The sequence below is a fragment of the Primulina eburnea genome, chromosome 14, assembly GCF_022965805.1.
Source record: "Primulina eburnea isolate SZY01 chromosome 14, ASM2296580v1, whole genome shotgun sequence".
NCBI lineage: Eukaryota > Viridiplantae > Streptophyta > Magnoliopsida > Lamiales > Gesneriaceae > Primulina > Primulina eburnea.
The window spans coordinates 33,301,260-33,321,689 of record NC_133114.1 but is presented as its reverse complement, the minus strand read 5'-3'; the positions used below and the strand labels follow the sequence as shown (position 1 = coordinate 33,321,689).

Genomic DNA, 20,430 nt, shown 5'->3' with positions numbered 1-20,430 from the left:
CTTCCGTGCTGCCACGTGGTGATAAATTTTCTCCTCGTGCACACCCATGTATCTTCTTAGGCTATTCTTCTTCACAAAAAGGATATAAACTTCTCAATTAAGGATAACAACTTTCCCTACGGGTTTGGAGCTCGAAACGGGGAGAGGGATCTCCGATTTGATCTCCGCGGTTTCGCCCAAACCCGAAAAAACGGGGATCGAGACAGATATAGAGGTGAGGATGAAATTCGGAGACGGAGATGTGGATGGCAAACCCGCCACGCCTATTCTCAATTTATCTTCCAATAGGTTCTTTTTTTCTAGGGACGTACGTTTCCATGAGAATATTTTTCCCTTTTCTTCTCCTAAATATGTTGATCCTCGTTTTTCTCCTCCAGTAGTCCAATGTTTTGATGATCCTCCTTCACTGATTGCGAGTCCTCCGTCTCCTGTCACCATTCCATCTATCCCTCTTCGTTATTCCACCAGATCATCTCGGTTTTCCGTTTGGACTAAAGATTTTGTTTCCTCATCTTTACCTCATTCTTCCTCGGTTCCTCATCCTATTTCTAATTTTATCTCTTATTCTCATCTTTCTCATGCTTACCAAGCCTTTCTTTCTTCGATATCTTCTACTCGTGAACCTTCCAGCTACCATGAGGCCATTACTGACCCTCGTTGGAAAGGTAGCTACGGATCAAGAGTTGTCAGCACTTGCAGCTAATGGTATTTGGCAAATTGTTTCTCTTCACCTTGGGAAAGTTGACATTTAAGATATTTCAAAGCTTAATCATATTTGCGTACCAAGATAAAAGTAAAGGATCTACGTTTGGAATTGAGGTGGCTAGATCAAAACAGGGTATCTGTTTGAGTCAAAGAAAGTATGCCTTAGAGTTGATTTCAGAAGCTGGGCTATCAGCTGCCCAAGCACGTGATACCGATGGAGCAAAATTTGAGGCTCACAACCAAAGAATTTGGTGACAGCAAGAGTAAAGGTGATTCAAGTGATGTTTTGATGCAGGATCCAAGCCCTTATCGAAGGCTAGTTGGGCGGTTCATTTACCTAACAGTGACAAGGCCATACATTTGTTTTGCAGAGCAAACTCTAAGTCAATTCATGCAAGCACCGAAAGAATCTCATATGGATGCGACAATGAGAGTTTTGTGGTACTTGAAATCCTCACCTGGACTTGGGTTATTGCTGTCAACGCAGAGCTCTTTTTCTTTGGTTGTTTATTGTGATTCAGAGTGGGCCACATGTCCTATGAGCAGAAGATCTATTACAGGTTATCATATAAAGTTGGGGAATTCCTTGATATCATGGAAGACAAAGAAACCGAGAACAATGTCTAGATTATCAGTCGAAGCAGAATGTAGATAAATGACTAACACTACTTGCAAGATTGTTTGGATTAGAGGTCTGTTAGGGGACATGGGGATACGGTCATCAAAGCCAACAATCTTAGACAACAGCAATACACATAGGAGCTAAGCCTATATATCATGAGAGAACTAAACAACATATCTCCCAATTGGGAAGACACATCATGGATATTTATTGAGCAAGCTTGATGTAATAAACATATACAAGCTTGTGGGGCGTGTCAAGAGTCGTGATTTGCATCTATAATAGAAGTGTGTTTTTGCAAATTAGAAATGTATAAATACCTATGAGCTTAAAAGAAGAGGTATTGTACTCATTTTTTCTCAATTTTTCTTTAGCAATGGAGTTGACGGTTATTTCTCCCAAATTGTATTTTAACACAAATCTATATATATATATATTCACTCTTACTTCATATTTATTTAAACATAAACCCATCACACTAACTGTAGATACATATGATCTGGAAAAGATTTGATGTTAATTGTGAACACTGTACCATTACGATATTTAAGTTCAGCATGGGTTCCGTTATGGTAAAGAATATTATTTTTATATTATATATATATATATATATGTACGTATCTACAGTTCGTGTGGGTTTAAGTTTAAATAAAGACGCAGTCAGAGCGAATCATATGCATTATCCAACTCTCCACCACCAGCTCACCGTTGCATGTTACGGAGCGGCAAGGAATTGAAAGAGGAAAACCCGAGGGAATGGGTTATCATGGAAGAATGAGAGGGAAGAAGCGCAAAAAACGAAGGAGGGTGAGAGGAGAGGGATGCGACAGGCGTCCGGTAGTTCCACGTGTCGGATTCCGAGTGGACGAAGTCTGGGCTCGCTTCCCACAGCATACATGTCAGCGTGTGTAGCCCCAAAGTCCAATGAACCCGGCGAATCCGTATTTGTATTGTAATGTATTGCTAATCTCATTCTCGCACAACACACGATACGATTCATTAACTTTCTCTCTCTATCTATTTATTTCAAGACTCAAGTGCCTGCCCTGCCCCGTGTACTCTCTCTCTCTCTCTCTCTTATTCTCCTTTCTCCCGTACTCGTGTAACCTAATGCCCTTTTCCCTTGCTCCACCGCTTCCTCTGTTTCGATCCTTCTGTGCGCATGAAGAAATAAGACAGATTGGTGCTGTTTCCAAGTTTTTGTTGGTGTTTTGATCCATTAGCAAGGTTTTGGTGGATGATTACTTTGTTATGGCAATGTTTTTCTTTCTATTTTCTTGCCAAGTTGGGATGAATCTTTTGCATTTGGCACCTCATTTTTCATGTGGGCGCTCTTCTATATTTGCATGTTATGGGTTAAAGTTGCAGTTGAGTTATCTTTTCATTGTATATAAATTATATATTGATGTTTCATTTTGTATGTTTCTTTATTAATGACTTTCGGTTTTGGGTTTCTGTTTTAAGAATTTTTATTGTTTTCTGATGAAGTAGTTTGAACAGAACGCAGTATTGCATGTAATGATCTTAAACATAAATCAGTCCATCTAAAGGTTTACATGAAAAAAAGCGTGTTGTATATGCAATCTGCACAGATTTTGATTTAACTTTGACCATGTATTGAAATTGAAGAAGTTAGACGTAGTTTCTACATCTGCAATCGTCTGTGTTGCTATTTCTTATTCTTGTTGAAGCATATAAACCTCTAGTGGCAGTTTATTTAGAGAAAAAGAATAGTGATGAAAGAGCATATAAAATCTATTCGGTAACTCTTTGGTTGAAAAGTGAAGGCAGTGGGTGCTCTAAGTCAGGAAAAATCAAGAAAAAGGTAGCTTGGCCAGAGTGATATACGATTCTTAGGGAAATCAATTTAGAATGAGAATCATATTGGCCTCAAGAGCTATTCGTAAAAGCATGAGTGGCTTGTAAATAGCTTGTCATTATAAAACAAAACTTGCTCTCTATTTAATAAATTTATATTGGCATTGATCAGTAGATTGATTGCCTTTTCAGTTCCTACAATTGTCATTCAAGGATCATCTTTGAGTCCATAATCACTTTGGTTTAAACACGGTTATTTGTTTGTTGGATTTTACTTCTAGTATTTATTTCTTCCCCCACTTGCTTTTTTTTTTGCTCGGGGCTTTTGAGCTTGTAATATTTACTTGATAACTTTGTTGCTTGCTACCATATTGCTTATGAGTGGAGTCTGATCTTAATGCTTAACCTAATTTCTACCTGATATTATGGCACTTACTTTCAATTTTTAAGCTTCTTTCCTCAGCTCTTTCGTTCTACTGTTTGTTACATTCTGACATACTCAGTGCAGTTCTTAGTGTATGGAAATGAAGAAAGAGAGTTCAAAGCCTAGTGCAATACTTGACAGAAACTGGGTGTTAAAACGTAAACGCAGAAAGCTTCCGGCGGGTATAGTTAAATCTGGTGATAGAGAAAAAGGTTACAAGTCATTGAAGTTTCCATCCACGACACTATCGAAGCTTGAACTGAAAGAGAATGCTGGTTTAGATGGATGTTCTGGCAAGAGAAAAGGAAATGATGGGGTGAGTATTTGAATTCGATGTTTTCTATCTTTTTGGTTCCAATTCTGATAGTGAAATATTTAACTGGTTCTTTCCAAATGGAGAAATATGTGTTTTAAGAAAATTACTGCATACTTGATTCAACACCCCATTTGGCTAATTGTCCTTGTTTTGTTTTTTATTTTTATTTTTTTTACCTTAGTTTTGTTTGCCAGCTATTTATCTTAGTTTCCTTGACTCATGTCGCTCTTATGTATTAATGGCACTAATTAGACTTGGATGCTAGAATATGTGAGAGCTTGTGGGCTGCTTATGACATGTGACTCACATTTTCTAATCTCAGTATTATTACGAGTGTGTAATTTGTGAACTTGGTGGAAAGCTGCTGTGTTGTGATAGCTGCCCCTGCACGTATCATCTTGAGTGTTTAGATCCTGTTCTGAAGGTATGTTTGCTTTGTTTTTGTTATCTTGACAATGTCTGTATAGGGATTCTTATTTTTCATTTACATGCAATAACGCGTCATTTATTAATTATCTCCTCAAGCGTATTCCATCGGGAAAGTGGGAATGCCCAATGTGTTGTCAGAGACATGCTTCACTGGAGTCTGTGAACCATCTGGATCCAGTTTCAAAAAGAGCACGAACTAAGATAACAATTCGAAAGTCAAAAACTGAAACTGAATCATCTGCAACTGACAAATTTACTAAAACATTTGAAAGTTCTGCAGTTGGGAAGAAACACAGTTCAGATAAAGGAAAATCATCCTTGTCTCATCTTGGCCAAATAGTTGAACATTTGGACAGTTCCTCCAATTGTGTGCACAATAACCATCAGAATCATATGGTTCAAGATAGTTCAATGGATGATTGTTCTTCTTTTGGTGGCATTGATAAGAAACTAGATGGATCTCGTTCTCATAAACAAGCAGAGAAGCCAGCAATTCCTGCTGAAGGATCCTTGTCCTCGTCGAAGAAAAAAAAATCAACTGCGGATGTGGAATCTTCTGAGATGAAACCTCAAGCATCAACTGAAAAAATATCTCCTGAAAACAAACCTGTCCTTGCATTGGAAGCTGCCACTCGAGCTGCCCGAAAAAGAAAGCATAGAGCTTACTCTCATGATAATGAGAAGAAACATATAGTTGGCAAGGCCAAATCTGGTCCCGGAAAAGGTCAAGGGAGTGCCACACACCCAGGAGCTTCAAAATCCAAGGGACAGTGTAAAATAATTGTCCACAAGGCTAATTCAACTTCACTAAATCGGGATGGAGGCGAAGATGTCATTGATATCCTACCAATGGATGAGGTCCTGAACTTCCTTCTTGTTTGTTCTTAACAATATGAGGTTATTTTTTTAAATTTTAGCTTGATGGCATCTGATGCTGAAAATCTTTAATTTGAACATTTTCACTTTTAATTACTGAAATACCCTTAAAATTTTAAGGTATTGTTAGGAAGGTACCACTGCTTATGTATGTTGTTATTTGCTTGATATTGTGATATCGATAACTGGAGTTTTGCACCCATGTTTTTTTTCCTTCACGAAATTACCCACTATACAATGTTTACAAGAATGAAGCTTTCGTTAAAAGTATAACTTGGTGATGTAGGTGAAGGGATATTTTCTTTGTTGTTGTGTCAGAAAATGATCAAAAATCTATTGTGAATTGTGAGATTAATGTCCTGAAGCGGTTTTTCATCATTTGTCGTAGAAGAGAGCCAAAGAGTTTGGTCAATTAGCAGCAAGTAAATTCAGGCTCCAGATCTCATTTTGTGATGGATTGCTTAAACCTAAATTGGATAGGACCAAATCAGTTGGGTGGTATATTAGTTATGTCAAATCGCTCATCAATCTAGTTTATATTTGATCGGTCTAGTGAAGTCTCTTCTTTTGTTGTGCCATATTTAGACCTTCATTTCTGCGGGATCTTTCCATTATTATTGCTGTGGTTGCTGTCTCTATATAATCTATATCGCATCTTGTGAATTTCCTCTCATCTTCTACACCGGAAGCTCTGTGGTTGGTTGTTTATGATGCCTTTTCTATACATTTTGATATTGTAGTCCGATCTTTTTCTGTTGCGCTATCATGAATATTATTGTTTCCATGATTTGAATTGGTTGTATACAGGTGGTTCCTACGGAAGCAGCCCCTTATTCACTTGAAACACAGGAAGCAGAAAAAATTACAGTTGAACATGCAGCAGATGAAGAGCATGTTCTTGAAATCCAGCAGGTATGTGTTGATTGGACTTCTTCTTAAGACCATGATGTTGTTTTGAAGTACTTGTTGAACCGTGCCTTTAATTTAAAAGTTTTATTTATGTTATATGTTAAATCTTGTTCATCATTTTTAACTTATCAGGTGGATCGGGTAGTTGGTTGTCGAGTTAAAGTTGATAACAGAGATTTTGTTTGTGGTGCTGCGGTGATCAACAAAAATGAGGCACTTTTAGGTGAATCGTTGGTTTCAGAAGATCTAAGTACACTGTCTGAGGAAAATCCCTGCGCTGAGATGCGATTGGATGCAAAGGAGCTCCTTTTAGGGAAGGCATTTGTTGCAGAAGATCCAAGTAAACTATCAAAGGAAATTCCCAGCTGTGAGATGCATTTGGATGCGGTTGGTGACGGAAACTCAGGAGAGGACCATCAGAATTTTGCCAGCTGTTCCGATGGAGCAAGAAACTTAAAAACTAATATGAATAAAGGCAAGCTACAGGTTTACAGAAGATCAGCAGCCAAAGAATGTAAAGAGAAAAGTTTGACAGATTCTTTGAGAAGAGACACTAAAGGTTCTGATTCCATGGTGCTGGATAACAATAAAGATAGAGGCAGTAAATTGTATGTCGGTGCACCAACTGATGAGGTGGTTTCGGAGGTTGAGAAGAGTATGACAATCTTGGAGACTTGTCACACTAATGGTGGTTTGAAGGACAGTCACACCTCTGGAACTTTAAAGAACTTTCTAACACAATATTTGGATGAAAATGGAAGCACAAAGGAGGAAAAAAAGGTCACAGGATTGGGCATTGCTCCAAAAAAAAATTCCTAGAGTCTCGCTTGGTTGAAGCTGGATCCACCACTGTCTCGTTTGAGTTTTTGGTGAAATGGGTTGGGAAATCTCATCTTCATAACAGCTGGATTCCCGAATCTGAGCTGAAAATTCTTGCCAGACGAAAATTGGAGAATTACAAGTCAAAGTATGGTACAGCTTCAGTGAATCTATGTGAGGAACAATGGAAGATGCCACATCGAGTAATCGCTACCCGGTCCTCTATTGCTGGTTCAAAAGAAGCATACGTAAAATGGAAAGGTCTTCCTTATGATGAATGCACTTGGGAAAGAATGGATGAACCTGCTATTGCAAAATCATTTCACTTAATTGATAGATTCTTGAGGTTTGAACAGCAAACCTTGGAGAATGAGAGTGCGAAGCTTGGCTCTACACGAGACAAAATGACTTCCCACCAAGTGAGGTAATCAATCTCATGGAACAGCCTAAAGAACTAGTTGGAGGTTCTTTGTTTCCACATCAGTTGGAAGCATTGAATTGGTTACGAAAAAGCTGGCATAAATCAAGAAATGTGATACTTGCTGATGAAATGGGGCTTGGAAAAACGGTGTCAGCTTGTGCTTTCGTCTCATCTTTGTATTTCGAATTTAAAGCTAGACTTCCTTGTCTGGTTTTGGTTCCTCTATCGACAATGCCCAACTGGATGTCAGAATTTACACTTTGGGCTCCTCATCTCAATGCCGTAGAATATCATGGGAACACGAAAGCTAGAGCCATAATTCGCCAATATGAATGGCATGCCTGTGATCCCCATGGAAAAAAAAAACCATCTGCTTACAAATTTAATGTTCTCTTAACTACTTATGAAATGGTTTTATGTGATTCCATATATCTACGAGGAGTTCCCTGGGAAGTTCTTGTGGTTGATGAGGGTCACCGTCTAAAAAATTCTGGCAGTAAGCTATTTGGCTTACTGAATACATTTACATTCCACCATCGAGTACTGTTGACTGGCACTCCTCTTCAGAACAACATTGGCGAGATGTACAATTTACTCAATTTTCTGCAGCAAGCTTCTTTTCCTTCTCTTTCTTTATTTGAGGAGAAATTTAATGATCTAACTACCGCAGAAAAGGTGGAGGAACTGAAGAAACTTGTTGCTCCACACATGCTTCGCAGGCTTAAAAAGGATGCCATGCAGAATATTCCCCCTAAGACTGAACGAGTGGTTCCTGTCGAGTTATCATCAATTCAGGCAGAATATTACCGTGCCATGCTCACAAAAAACTACCAAATATTGCGCAACATAGGTAAAGGGGTTCCGCAACAATCGATGCTGAATATTGTGATGCAGTTGAGGAAGGTTTGCAATCATCCTTATCTCATACCAGGCACTGAGCCTGAATCTGGATCATTGGAATTTCTTCACGAAATGCGAATAAAAGCTTCAGCTAAGCTGACTCTGCTGCATTCTATGCTTAAATTGTTACACAAAGAAGATCATAGAGTCCTTATCTTTTCACAGATGACCAAGTTACTTGATATCCTTGAGGATTACCTGACTATTGAATTTGGGCCTAAGACATATGAGAGAGTTGATGGCTCTGTTCCTGTAGCCAATCGGCAAGCGGCAATAACACGTTTCAATCAAGACAAGAGTAGATTTGTGTTTCTTTTATCTACGCGCTCGTGTGGCCTTGGCATTAACTTGGCAACTGCTGATACTGTAATTATCTATGATTCAGATTTCAATCCACATGCAGATATCCAAGCTATGAACCGAGCGCATCGAATAGGGCAGTCAAAGCGACTTCTCGTGTACAGGCTTGTTGTCCGTGCTAGTGTTGAAGAGCGTATATTGCAGCTTGCAAAGAAAAAGCTAATGTTAGACCAACTCTTTGTGAACAAGTCTGGGTCACAAAAGGAGGTGGAAGACATCTTAAAATGGGGCACAGAAGAACTTTTTAGTGATTCATCTTCGATTATCGGAAAAGATGGTGACATACACATCAATAAAGATGATTCACTTACAGAAATAGATCATAATAATAGGAGGACTGGTGGTCTTGGGGATGTATACAAAGACAAATGTGCTGATTGCAGCAATACGATCACATGGGATGAAAATGCCATTTTGAAATTGTTGGACCGCTCAGACCTGCAGTCTGATTCAGCCGATGATAATACTGAAATCGAGCTGGAGAATGACATGCTTGGTTCGGTGAAGGTGACAACTGTTTTCTGATTTTATGACCCTGTTAGGTTTTTTATCTAGTATTTATATCTGTAAAACAAGATTTCCAATTTATGTCTAAAATATAATCATTACTGTTTCGATTGAGTATATGCACTTCATCACATATGTTAGGATATAACTTTATTACCGAGTTAGGTAAATGAATTGGATCATTACGTTGGATACTCTTATGGTACTTGGGCATCATATTGAAAATAATGATTTTCTTCCTTCTGCTATCGCATTTCTCCTCCTCTTTCTTCAATCATTTGTCAATGTTGATACGTTTCACAGTTTATGCTTTCTTTAATAAATGTGAATAAATCGCGTGTCATTTGACTCATTTCATAGTTTTTGGATCAATGCTGAAAGTGCTCTTGAAAAGAACTCACTTACTAGGATTGCCTCTCTAATCACGGGAAATGGAGTTTTGATTTAACTGGTACCGTTGTTTCTCACTCTCTCCTTTTTCCTCTCAGTCACTCGAATGGAATGATGAGTCCACAGAAGAACAAGCTGGAATGGTGTCAGGACATGTGACTAATAAAGACACGACTCTACCAAGTTTTGAAAATAAAGACGATATTTCTGTTGGCGTCATTGAAGAGAATGAATGGGATAGGCTACTGCGAGTTAGGTGGGGAATTCTATCTTGTCTCACCTATTTGATCATTTTGCCTCATGCTAATAAAACCTCTGCATCTCATACTTTAACAGAAAAACTGTTTTGAATTTAGTAGAGATATTAATGAAGTGAGGCTTTAGAGAGAAATTTCTGAGCTTCATATAAATTAATAATGGGAGCCACGTGAATTGCATTTGTTTAGGGATAAAAAGAAAAACTATCTATCCTTGGGGGTGCTTTATGTGTTGGGTTAACTTTGTCACTAGTAATATGAATATTCAGCTGTGACAACACCGAAAGAAGATGGATTTCTGTTGTTTCCTGTACGAGTTTGATTCTTATCCTTTCTTCATTGACAATGTTATAGCCTTTATAAATTATAAGTGAAGATGGATTTCTGTGGTTTCCTGTACGAGTTTGATTCTTATCCTTTTTTCATTGACAATGTTATAGCCTTTATAAATTATAAGTACCGCTGAAAATATCTATATAATTTTGTGGCATGTGTAGATGCGACTGTAGAAAGTTTATAAATTAAATTTCCCTAAATTGTGAGATAGATCATGTCTTTTTTTTTTTGATAAGAAACTTGGAGATAGATCATGTCTTAGTTGTTGCTCATGGATTTTATAGATGGGAGAAATATCAAAATGAGGAGGAAGCAGCTCTTGGTCGAGGAAAACGTCAGAGAAAAGCTGTTTCATATAGGGAGGCATATGTCGCTCATCCTATTGAAGCACTGACTGGAGTACTCCCTCTTTCTCTTTTCACCCTTTTTTCTATCAATTCATCTATTTATCATATAATTATAACTATAATGTTTCTTTCTATCTGTTCACCATCGGTCTACCACCTCTGTTGGGAACTTGCCATTTTTTATGTGTTTTGAAACCCGAGTTCTTTATTAATGCTTTGGAAGTATTAAAGTAAACCTCTGCACATAGACATCATATTTATTTAAAATTCTTAATATTCTAATACGTGTATGCTTTGTCATCTTTTGACAAATTTACAGTAGTTGTACAAGTTCACAACCTCTGCACATGGACGTCATGTTTATTTAAAATTCTAGAAATTTTGTTACATTTGTACTGTCATCTTTGGACAAATTTACAGTATTTGTAAAAGTTCACTGTCTGTGAGTTATCTTTATGATGGTATTTGATTAACCCTTGCTTTGCATATGTTTCGATATATTATAGGCTTGTAGCTTTTTTTCAATTGAGCAGCTTCCAGAATGCCATCCAAACTGGGAATTTGTGGATTGAGATCTTTATTATTTCTACAGAGAAATTCCTCAATTAGACATTAGTGCACTTTGAAAACTATTTTGTCTTGGTTTTATTTTTTTAGGAGACGGTGATACTTCTTCTTTGTGTTGTCTTTTCTGAGAAGTTTTGTTCTGGTTCAGGTCTTGTTTAGGTTTGTGTTTCTGTTCACTAACCTTATTTGGACTTACTGTTTTGATTAAAAAAGAAAAGTAAAACAAAATGTTGCAAATTGAAAATTGTGAGGTTGTCTGATAGCCTCAATTTAATCAGCATTAGTTCACCTTCTATTTACCTTCTGTTAGAAAATGTTGATGTCATATAATAACTTTCATTGTGTCAATGTTTTATGTTGGACTGAGATTTTTAGTAGATTTAGTCATATCTTAATGGTATTTATTGTAACGTGATAAGAATGTTACTGGGGAAGAACCAGAGCCTGAACCAGAGCCTGAGCGGGAGTACACACCAGCTGGACGAGCTCTTAAAGAAAAATAGTGAGTTGCACTTAAATTTAATTTCACATTTTGTAGTTGACTTTTCTAGCACTAGGAAGATTTCCCAAACAAAAAAATCCGAAATGAACTGGAATATCATGTCTTAATCACACACTTCAGATAATGAATTTAGGAAAATCCGAAATGAACTGGAATATCATGTCTTAATCACACACTTCAGATAATGAATTTAGGAAAATCCGAAATGAACTGGAATATCATGTCTTTATCACACTCCAGATAATGAATTTAGGAAGATTTCCCAAACAAAAAAAATCCGAAATGAACTGGAGTATCTTGTCTTTATCACACACTCCAGATAACGAATTTCCCTTTGTTGTGAACCCAATCAATAAATTGAATAACCTCTTACTTTCTATCGCCGTCTGAAGACAATTAAGCCAATTCTAAAAATTAAACTCCTATCCCCGAAAAGGAAAATGAGCTTTATTGGTGCAAGTCTTTTGGCATGCATTTTATACTAAGTAGTTGATTTACTGATTTGAAAATATTTATGGAGTTCCATTTGAGCTACAATACGCAAAATGAAACTACTATACAGAATAAAAGTTGTCATTACAAATTTGAAACTGACAAAGTGTATTTTCGTGAATTGTGGATTCTTATGTATTCTCTCTTGATTGTTATTGGAGATTGCATCACATATTTCTGTGATTACAGGTTAAAATTCATGAATTTTGACTGTTAGCTCTATAGTCGTATTTTGCACGGTAACTGCACAGATATACTACATGCTATTTCCACTTTTGGTGCCACAGATTTGAAAACAGTGGTTGACTCTCTTATTTTGCTCCAGATTGTGATATATCATATACTTCTGTTGTGTTGTTTGTTTAAACAGTACCAAGCTTCGTTCTAGACAAAAAGAAAGATTGGCCCAAAGGAACATGAAGGGGTCATTGGCACAGCTTCAGGGATCGTACATGCTAGAGTTGATGCCACAGTTTCCACCTTTTCATTCTCAAGAAGGAAAAAAAATTGAGGTGTCAGTTCAACCTGTTGAAGAAAAAACTCCAGATACCAAATTGGAAGATAAGAGTCATGATCAAATGATGGAACCAAATAGCATGACTGACTCAAACCTGAAGCTGGGAAGAATGTCCAAGCGTAAATCTAATTTTATTCTGCAACCTTCTGTGATATCCAATGATCGATATATGTCTGAAGCTTCAATGACCAATGACCAGTTACAGAACACATGCTCCATTGATATTTTGCGGCATAATTTACCACCAGTAATAGGATTATGTGCCCCAAATGCTCCGAAAAGAATGGATCCCCTGCAGAGGAAAATGTCAAAATCCTACCAAAGACAAACCAAGCAAGGGCTTGAAGTTGAGTTCCCAATGACATCTACTTGTTCTCCCTCTGGCATGTCGAATGAGATGACTGTTTATGGTCATGAGTCAATCCCAACCCGGTATAAATTTCCTGATTTTTCATCCGGAACTTTTCGATTTCCATGGAGTGACGTCTCGGATATGCATCTACCATTCACTTCTGTGAGTTGTCCATACCACTCATGCATAAATTTAATCCTGAAAAACTATTGATTTATTTAACTTTTTAACATTCATTTGCAGCATTCATTGAATGTCCCGGAAGGTAAAGCATCTGCGGATCATTCTAGAAACCCTGGTGCAATTAATTCTGATTTCCAAGAAAAAATGCTATTGTCCAAACTACCGTTTGATGAGAAGCAGATGCCTAGATATTCACTTCCCGGTGGAAACTTGCCAAATATGAATCCTGACTTGTTCCCAAGCTTATCACTGGGATCTAGAGTTGCAGACTCAAATGATGGTGTCCATGGTCTTCATCTTCCCATGTTTCCAAGTCTCAAATTTCCACCAGATCCACCCAAGTATAATCAACAAGAACAATATTTATCTCCAGCATTGGGCTCAAGCCAGATGCCATCAGTATTTGCGTCATTTCCTGAAAACCATAGGAAGGTTCTTGAGAACATCATTCTAAGGACTGGATCTGGATCAAACGGCCTGCTGATGAAGAAGTCTGAAATAGATATCTGGTTGGAGGATGAACTTGATCATCTATGGATAGGTGTTCGTAGACATGGAAAGGGAAGATGGGAGGCAATGCTACGTGATCCAAGGTTGAAGTTTTCAAAATTTAAAACTTCTGAGGATTTGTCAGCTAGATGGGAGGAAGAAGAAATCAAGATCTTTGAAGGGCCAAGACTTCCGGGATCAAACTCTCTCAAGCCCCTGAAATCTGTGAATCCTCTGTTTTCTGGAATTTCGGAAGGAATGATGGCACGAGCACTGCACGGAGCTTGTTCAGATGGGATGATGACACGTGTGTTGCACGGAACAAAATACAACGATCCTTTGAAATTCCAAACGCATCTAACTGACATGAGACTTGCTCTTGGTGGTCTAGCGTCTGGAGCACAACAATCAGAACCATCTGATACAGCACTTCCAACTTGGAGTGCAGATAAGTTCCCAAATTTTTTTTCCAGAGACTTTTTTGGAGGAACCATTCAGGGATCAGTTGCTTCCTCCAGCACTGATAATGTGTCACCCTTTATTCTAAGCTCATTTGGATCGATTTACTTGGATTCTCATGGATTGCAGCAAAGGGACAAACTAAAGAATGCAACTAGGATGAGGATGATGCCTGACCTTCATAACATGGGAAACAGTGAGCCTGGTGGTTCTCCTCAGGTCACTGACTGTGGGAAAGTTCGAAGTTATTCTGAGTCAAAGGGGAAGGAAGAAGTTGCTAGATGTACTTCTCCAAAAGACAATTTACCTCACTGGCTTCGAGAAGCCGTGAATGCTCCTGGTAAAGCCTTTGAACCTGAGCTGCCTCCTGCAGTGTCTGCAGTAGCACAATCTGTCAGAGTTTTGTATGGGGAAGGTTCTTCCAAAATACCTCCATTTCTTGTTCCTGGTCCACCTCCCCTGAAGCCCATGGATCCTCTGAGTGGTCTGAAGAAGAATAGAAAGAAGAAGAAGAGGTTGCATACACCTAATAAGTCCTCTCAGGGTATTGTTAATAGCTTCCCTGCTAACCATGATATAGAACATATTGGGTCAACTTCTGTTGCAGGAATGTTGGAGCTCCCTAAGTCAGAGGCTTCAGGATTCCCCTGGATTGATGGTAATCTTAACTTGCCTCCTCTTGATGACAAAATCAATCCTTTTTCCTCATCCGTGATGCCAACTGCTTTAAAGAAAGCTGTTGTATGCTTGTCTCCTTCACCTGAAGTCCCGGAATTGGCTGGCTCTCGTGTTGCACCTGGTCCACCTCCTGGCACACCCTCCATTAATAGCTTGGTTGCAAAGTCAAGTTCTGTTGATCAACAAGGAACAGAACGGGAAGCCAAGGAGGTATAATCTGCTGTAGAAGAGCTGTGCAGTAGTGGGGATTCCAACAAAACACAGTCAGATGCTTTGCAGACACAACAGTAAGCTGAGGAAGTGATATCTTCTAAAGGTGCTGTCAGCTGATCCAGATTAGATGGATGCCGGTAGTTGATTGGAGTTCTGGTTCTTTTTATTTGTCAGGCGACCCAGTGAGAACTTATTTTTGTAGTGCACTTTTGAATGTCATGAATATAGAGGAACTTCAACATTATTTACTGTGTATTGCATCGTATCGTATTGCCATACCAGGTATCTATCCATTAACTCTAACGAATACACACACTACACATGAAGATCCAGTGATGTGCAATGGTAGCTGTTGAATTTAAAAAGGCTTGTCGAGACTGGTAACACTTGTGGTTTGTGGTGATGAAAATAAAACCAATCTTCTTGATTTATTGTTCGATCGTGGATTCAATTCTCACAGACGATGTCACTTGTTAGGGTTAATTCTAAATCAATTAGATGATCAATGAACCAGTTGCATCCTTATTAAACAATGCATCAACAGTCGAACAGGAAAAATTTCAATGCAATCAAATAGAGCCCAGAACACACATGCATGCAAGAAAGAAAATAAGCACACGAGCTAATTACGTGGTTCAACCATGAATAATCTACATCCATGGGAAAACCCAAATACTTTATTGATGCTCACAGGTGTTTTGTAGATACAAGATCTTTACAACAAAGAACACAAAAGGAACATACACTTTCTTTATCAAATTTCTTCTGCCTTCTTTGTTTTTACCGCTCCCACTTCTCGCACTTGCATCTGTTTCTGAATGTACCGAATTGATCTGCCTCATTCTTCATAACTCTCGTGTATTTTTACTCCCACCAGTTGGTCATGTAATCGGTCACTCTCTTCTCCTCACTTAATAGAATTCATTAAGTCAACAATTGCAACTATTAGAGTAGGTGCTCAACAAGCCAACTTGTGGCTCATGTTTTATTGACTCTAATATAAAACAATCTTTATTTTAATAATATTTTACGATTTTATTCGATTATGACATTATATTTTATCTGTATACTTATGCAAGCTGCATAAATAAAGTCTTTGAATATACAATAGGTACAATGAGGTTTGCGTCGCAACGTAAGATCATGAAACTCGTTAGGAAGTGTACCGTATATTCTAAACAGGTTCCTAGTAGAATCAGCCGCCTAAAACAAGGAGAAAGGTCGCTCGAGCTTGAAACTAGCATTTGTGGTGTAAACGCCATGTTTCATTAGCAAGGGCATGAAGATGTCCATTTACATGGATGGGTGATCATGTGATGATGCACTGAAAAACCCTCCATCGGACTGTCCAAGTAGTTCTCACTTATCGAATAGAATAGTCCGCAGTTATGGTTGTACATCATTAGTCTTTTGACCCGGGACAATGTATGAACTATACGTACTAGCATGTACTTTGATCCGTTTACCGACTCTATCGAGGGTCATCAGGTTGTGAGGTTGGATGTAGTTTCGAAATACGTAGGAGCAAATGTGATCTGATTAGTTAATAGTGCAAGGAGTCTCTGGTCAGAACAAGAAATTGGCTTTAGGGAAAGGTGTTTTCCTAGTTGCACATATCATGCCACTATTAGTACTCAAAGATAAATCGTATCATTATCGAATTCATATGCAACTCTCGATATACCAATAGTTGCAGATTCGATCGGGATATATGTGCTGAAGGGACCATACTGTACGCTAACCAGGACTAAAGGTTCTTGCAAGCACTATCAGTGATACCTAGGGGATCATGGGGCGATGCTACTAGACGCTCTTATCATGATCTGATGGGTGCAATCAGAAATGAGTTTTGATCAAGGTGTTGATGAAAGGAATGAGACTAACTAGGGTAAGTCCGAATAAGAATAAATGTTACTCGAAATCACAAGGAGATGTGAACTCATTGCTAGCTGTATCCACGTATAAAACATAATAACCTAAAAATCAACCAAATTATGGATTTTATCAATGTATAAATCATAATATACAAAAGCGAAGCATATTAAAGACAAATTATTATCAATTTAAAATCAATGTGACTAACTCATATAAACAATATTAAAACAAATGAAATATTAATATCGATAGTAAAATATATCTCATAATATTTAATTTAACCTCTTAAAGAATTTTTTTTACTTTTTATTTTTACAATTCTATATCATTGATAATAAATTCTATATATCGGTCTTTCGTAGACTAACATTGTTAACTACTAATTTTTTGTTAAATAAGTTTTAATAATAATAAATAAATCCACATTTGTAAAGAAATGCACATTCAAATTGTCACGCCCCGAAACTCGGAGTTGGCACCGACGTCGTTTACAATCACACAATTTAAAACGACAAGCCTTTCGTAGCACAGTTTAAACCGATTCCAGTTTATAAATCATAATCTCAATAAATTTGTCTTTACAATATCGAAATAACTTAAAAGACAGAATTCAATGCGGAAGCGTAAACTGCATAACAACAATAATAAACTTAAACTCTATCTAGACTCTTGAATCATCACCATCCCCAGAATTGTTCGGACTCCTCGTCCTCGACCTGTTCTTCGGGCTTATCTGGGAAGGGTTGTAAGGGGAGTGAGTATTTGGGAATACTCAGTAAATGGGGGAAAATCGAGCACAATAATACAACATGCATAAATTCGAAACACTTAAATTTTCATACTACTTCATGAACATGCATAACATTGACACTGCACTGCGACTCATCTACTTTCTACGGTTTACTGACGTCAGTCCCTAATTTTTACTCCTCTAAGGGGGCGAGGCCGTATAGCGGTTATGTCCCCCACCGCGTAAGGGTACGTCGTGGTTGGGATTCCCTCCCGTATACAGTCGACTCCTCACAGTGCTTTTAAATCGTATGACAATACAAGAAAAGAGTAGAAAGAAGATTGTACTCGACTATTTATTTTTCTTGTAAAAATCGAAAACATGCATACCTCAGATCCGAAATTTTAAAGTTTTAAAAATAAGCCCACTTACAGTATTTGGATGTAAAAAAAACGTGGAGGCTTGGCTCGGAATAGGGTCGCTTCTCGCTCTTGCTCGGACGGCGCTTCGACGTGATTTCTTGAACGACCTTGGAGCAAAATTTCGGCTTGGAGGCTTGCTGGATTTTCGAGGGTTTTAGCTCTAGGATTTCGAAAATTGGTGTGGAGAATGAGTGAGGGTGATGGCCTATTTATAGGTGAAGGGAAGGGTGATAATTTTGGTACTCAAATCATACCATAATCTTGTTCCAATCTCTCAATATTTGGCTCCAATATTCTTGCCAAAATCGAAAATTCAGCTACTAAATTGGTGAGATTATCTTCCAATTCCATGAGATTTAAATCCTTGCTTCCTACCTCAATATTTTCGAAAATATTGTGTCTAGTTGGAGGGATTTGCTTCCAATTATCTATGTAACTATCCAATACAATAACAAGTCATATATCCTAGTGCAAATTTCGAAATCTTGGTTGTATCCCACCAAAACATGCATTATTCAATTTCCTTCAGTCTTTGCCTTGCACAATTTCCCATGATCTTGAATTATTTCTCCTAAATATAAACTTACATGCACAAGTGTAAACATCATTGACTTGAATATTTCCAACAATTAATTCTCAAGGTGCATATCTTATACAAAAATCCAATAAAATACTTTCCTTACAATTATAATTGCATGGCTAAAAATCGGATCTTTACATCCCTCCCTCCTTATGAGAAGTTTCGTCCTCGAAACTTGAGTTGTATTGGTCACCAAATAGGTAGGGATAACCTTTTCGCATCTTCTCTTCAACTTCCCAAGTTGCTTCGCGCTCAGTATGGTTGGACCATTGCACTTTGACGTAGGGAATGATACGTCGTCTAAGGACTTGTTCTTTGGTGTCCACGATTCTGATGGGGACTTCCTCGTATTTCAGTTCACCTCCCAAGTTTCCTTCCATTATGAGTGGTTCTACCTCCAGAACGTGGCTTGGGTCTGGAACGTACCTCTTTAGTTGAGAAACATGGAACACGTTGTGGATCCTTGACATGTTTGGTGGTAAGGCCAGTCTGCATGCTAGCGTGCCCACTTTTTCCAAGATTTCAAAGGGTCCAACATAACGAGGGTTCAATTTCCCGGCCTTGCTGAACCGGACAACTCCTCTCATAGGCGAGACTTTCACATAAGCCTTCTCGCCCACATTGAACTCTACAGGCCTTCTCTTAAGATCTGCCCAGCTTTTCTGTCGATCCTGAGCTGCTTTGAGTTTCTCTCGGACAATTTTAACCTTGTCCACTGTCATCTGTACTAGCTCGGGCCCCACTATAGCTTTCTCTCCCACTTCATCCCAATAAAGTGGTGATCGACATTTTCTTCCATAAAGGGCTTCGTATGGAGCAATTCCGATGCTGCTGTGATAGCTGTTGTTATAAGCAAACTCAATTAAGGGTAGATGAGTGCTCCAGTTGCCACTGAATTCAAGAGCGCATGCTCGCAGCATATCCTCTAAAGTTTGTATGGTCCTCTCCGTTTGCCCATCGGTTTGAGGGTGATAGGCAGTACTGAGGGTCACTTTCGTTCCCATGGCCTCTTGAAAGCTCTTCCAAAATCGCGAGACGAACCTCGGGTCTCTATCAGATAGGATGCTCACTGGCACTCCATGAAGTCTGACAATGTTGTCCATGTATAGTGAAGCCAACTTATCGAGATTGTAATTCATGCGGACGGGTAGGAAGTGTGCAGTCTTTGTGAGTCTGTCCACGATCACCCATATACCGTCGTGACTTTGCCTAGACTTTGGCAATCTTACCACAAAGTCCATGGAAATATGTTCCCATTTCCACTCGGGAATTTTCAAAGGTTGCAGTAATCCTCCAGGTCGCTGGTGTTCTGCTTTGACCTGCTGGCATACCTGACATCTGGAGACGAATTCAGCTACATCTCTTTTCATGCCATTCCACCAGAAACTATTCTTGAGATCCCTGTACATTTTCGTACTGCCTGGATGGACTGAAAATTTAGACTTGTGCGCCTCTGCCATTATCTCTTGGCGAAGGTTATCACTGTCGGGCACGCACAGTTTTCCTTTCATCCATAAGATTCCCTTATCATCAATCTGATGATCCTGAGATTTCCCTTCTCTGACTTGCTCCTTAAGTTTAGTCAGTACCGGGTCTTGATCTTGGTTTAACTTGACGGTCTCCTGCAGACATGGCTGGGCCGAGAGGGAAGCTAGAGTCATTTTTCCTGGGCCCTTCCGACTCAGCGCATCAGCCACTTTGTTTGCTTTACCCGGATGGTAGCTTATGGTCAAGTCATAGTCCTTCAAAAGTTCGATCCATCGCCTCTGTCTCATATTAAGTTCCTTCTGAGTGAACAGGTCCTTGAGGCTCTGATGGTCTGTGAAGATTTCACATTTAGCACCATAGAGATAGTGCCTCCAAATCTTTAAGGCGAAGACAACCGCTGCTAGCTCCAGGTCATGAGTAGGATAATTCTGCTCGTGCGGTTTCAAC

General features: G+C 38.7%; 2 protein-coding genes across 2 annotated transcripts; both read left to right on the top strand.

Annotated features, from left to right (window-relative positions):
• Positions 1-919: 919 nt before the first annotated feature.
• On the top strand, positions 920-1,360 carry LOC140811382 (uncharacterized mitochondrial protein AtMg00240-like). The gene has a single exon (XM_073169223.1). The coding sequence runs from the start codon at positions 920-922 to the stop codon at positions 1,358-1,360; it is 441 nt and encodes a 146-aa protein (XP_073025324.1).
• A 638-nt stretch (positions 1,361-1,998) lies between these two features.
• On the top strand, positions 1,999-15,166 carry LOC140812676 (protein CHROMATIN REMODELING 4). The gene is given in 13 exon segments (XM_073171013.1): positions 1,999-2,554; positions 3,654-3,885; positions 4,208-4,309; positions 4,411-5,172; positions 5,998-6,102; positions 6,232-6,895; positions 6,898-7,310; positions 7,313-9,106; positions 9,595-9,752; positions 10,374-10,488; positions 11,423-11,505; positions 12,368-13,028; positions 13,110-15,166. Coding segments are annotated over 12 exon segments (6,975 nt in total). The 5' UTR covers positions 1,999-2,554; positions 3,654-3,663; the 3' UTR covers positions 15,006-15,166.
• Positions 15,167-20,430: the final 5,264 nt, after the last annotated feature.

Bases quoted from the DNA above. Each gene is read 5' to 3' on its own strand.
- LOC140811382 (XM_073169223.1), top strand. From the start codon at position 920: ATGGAGCAAAATTTGAGGCTCACAACCAAAGAATTTGGTGACAGCAAG.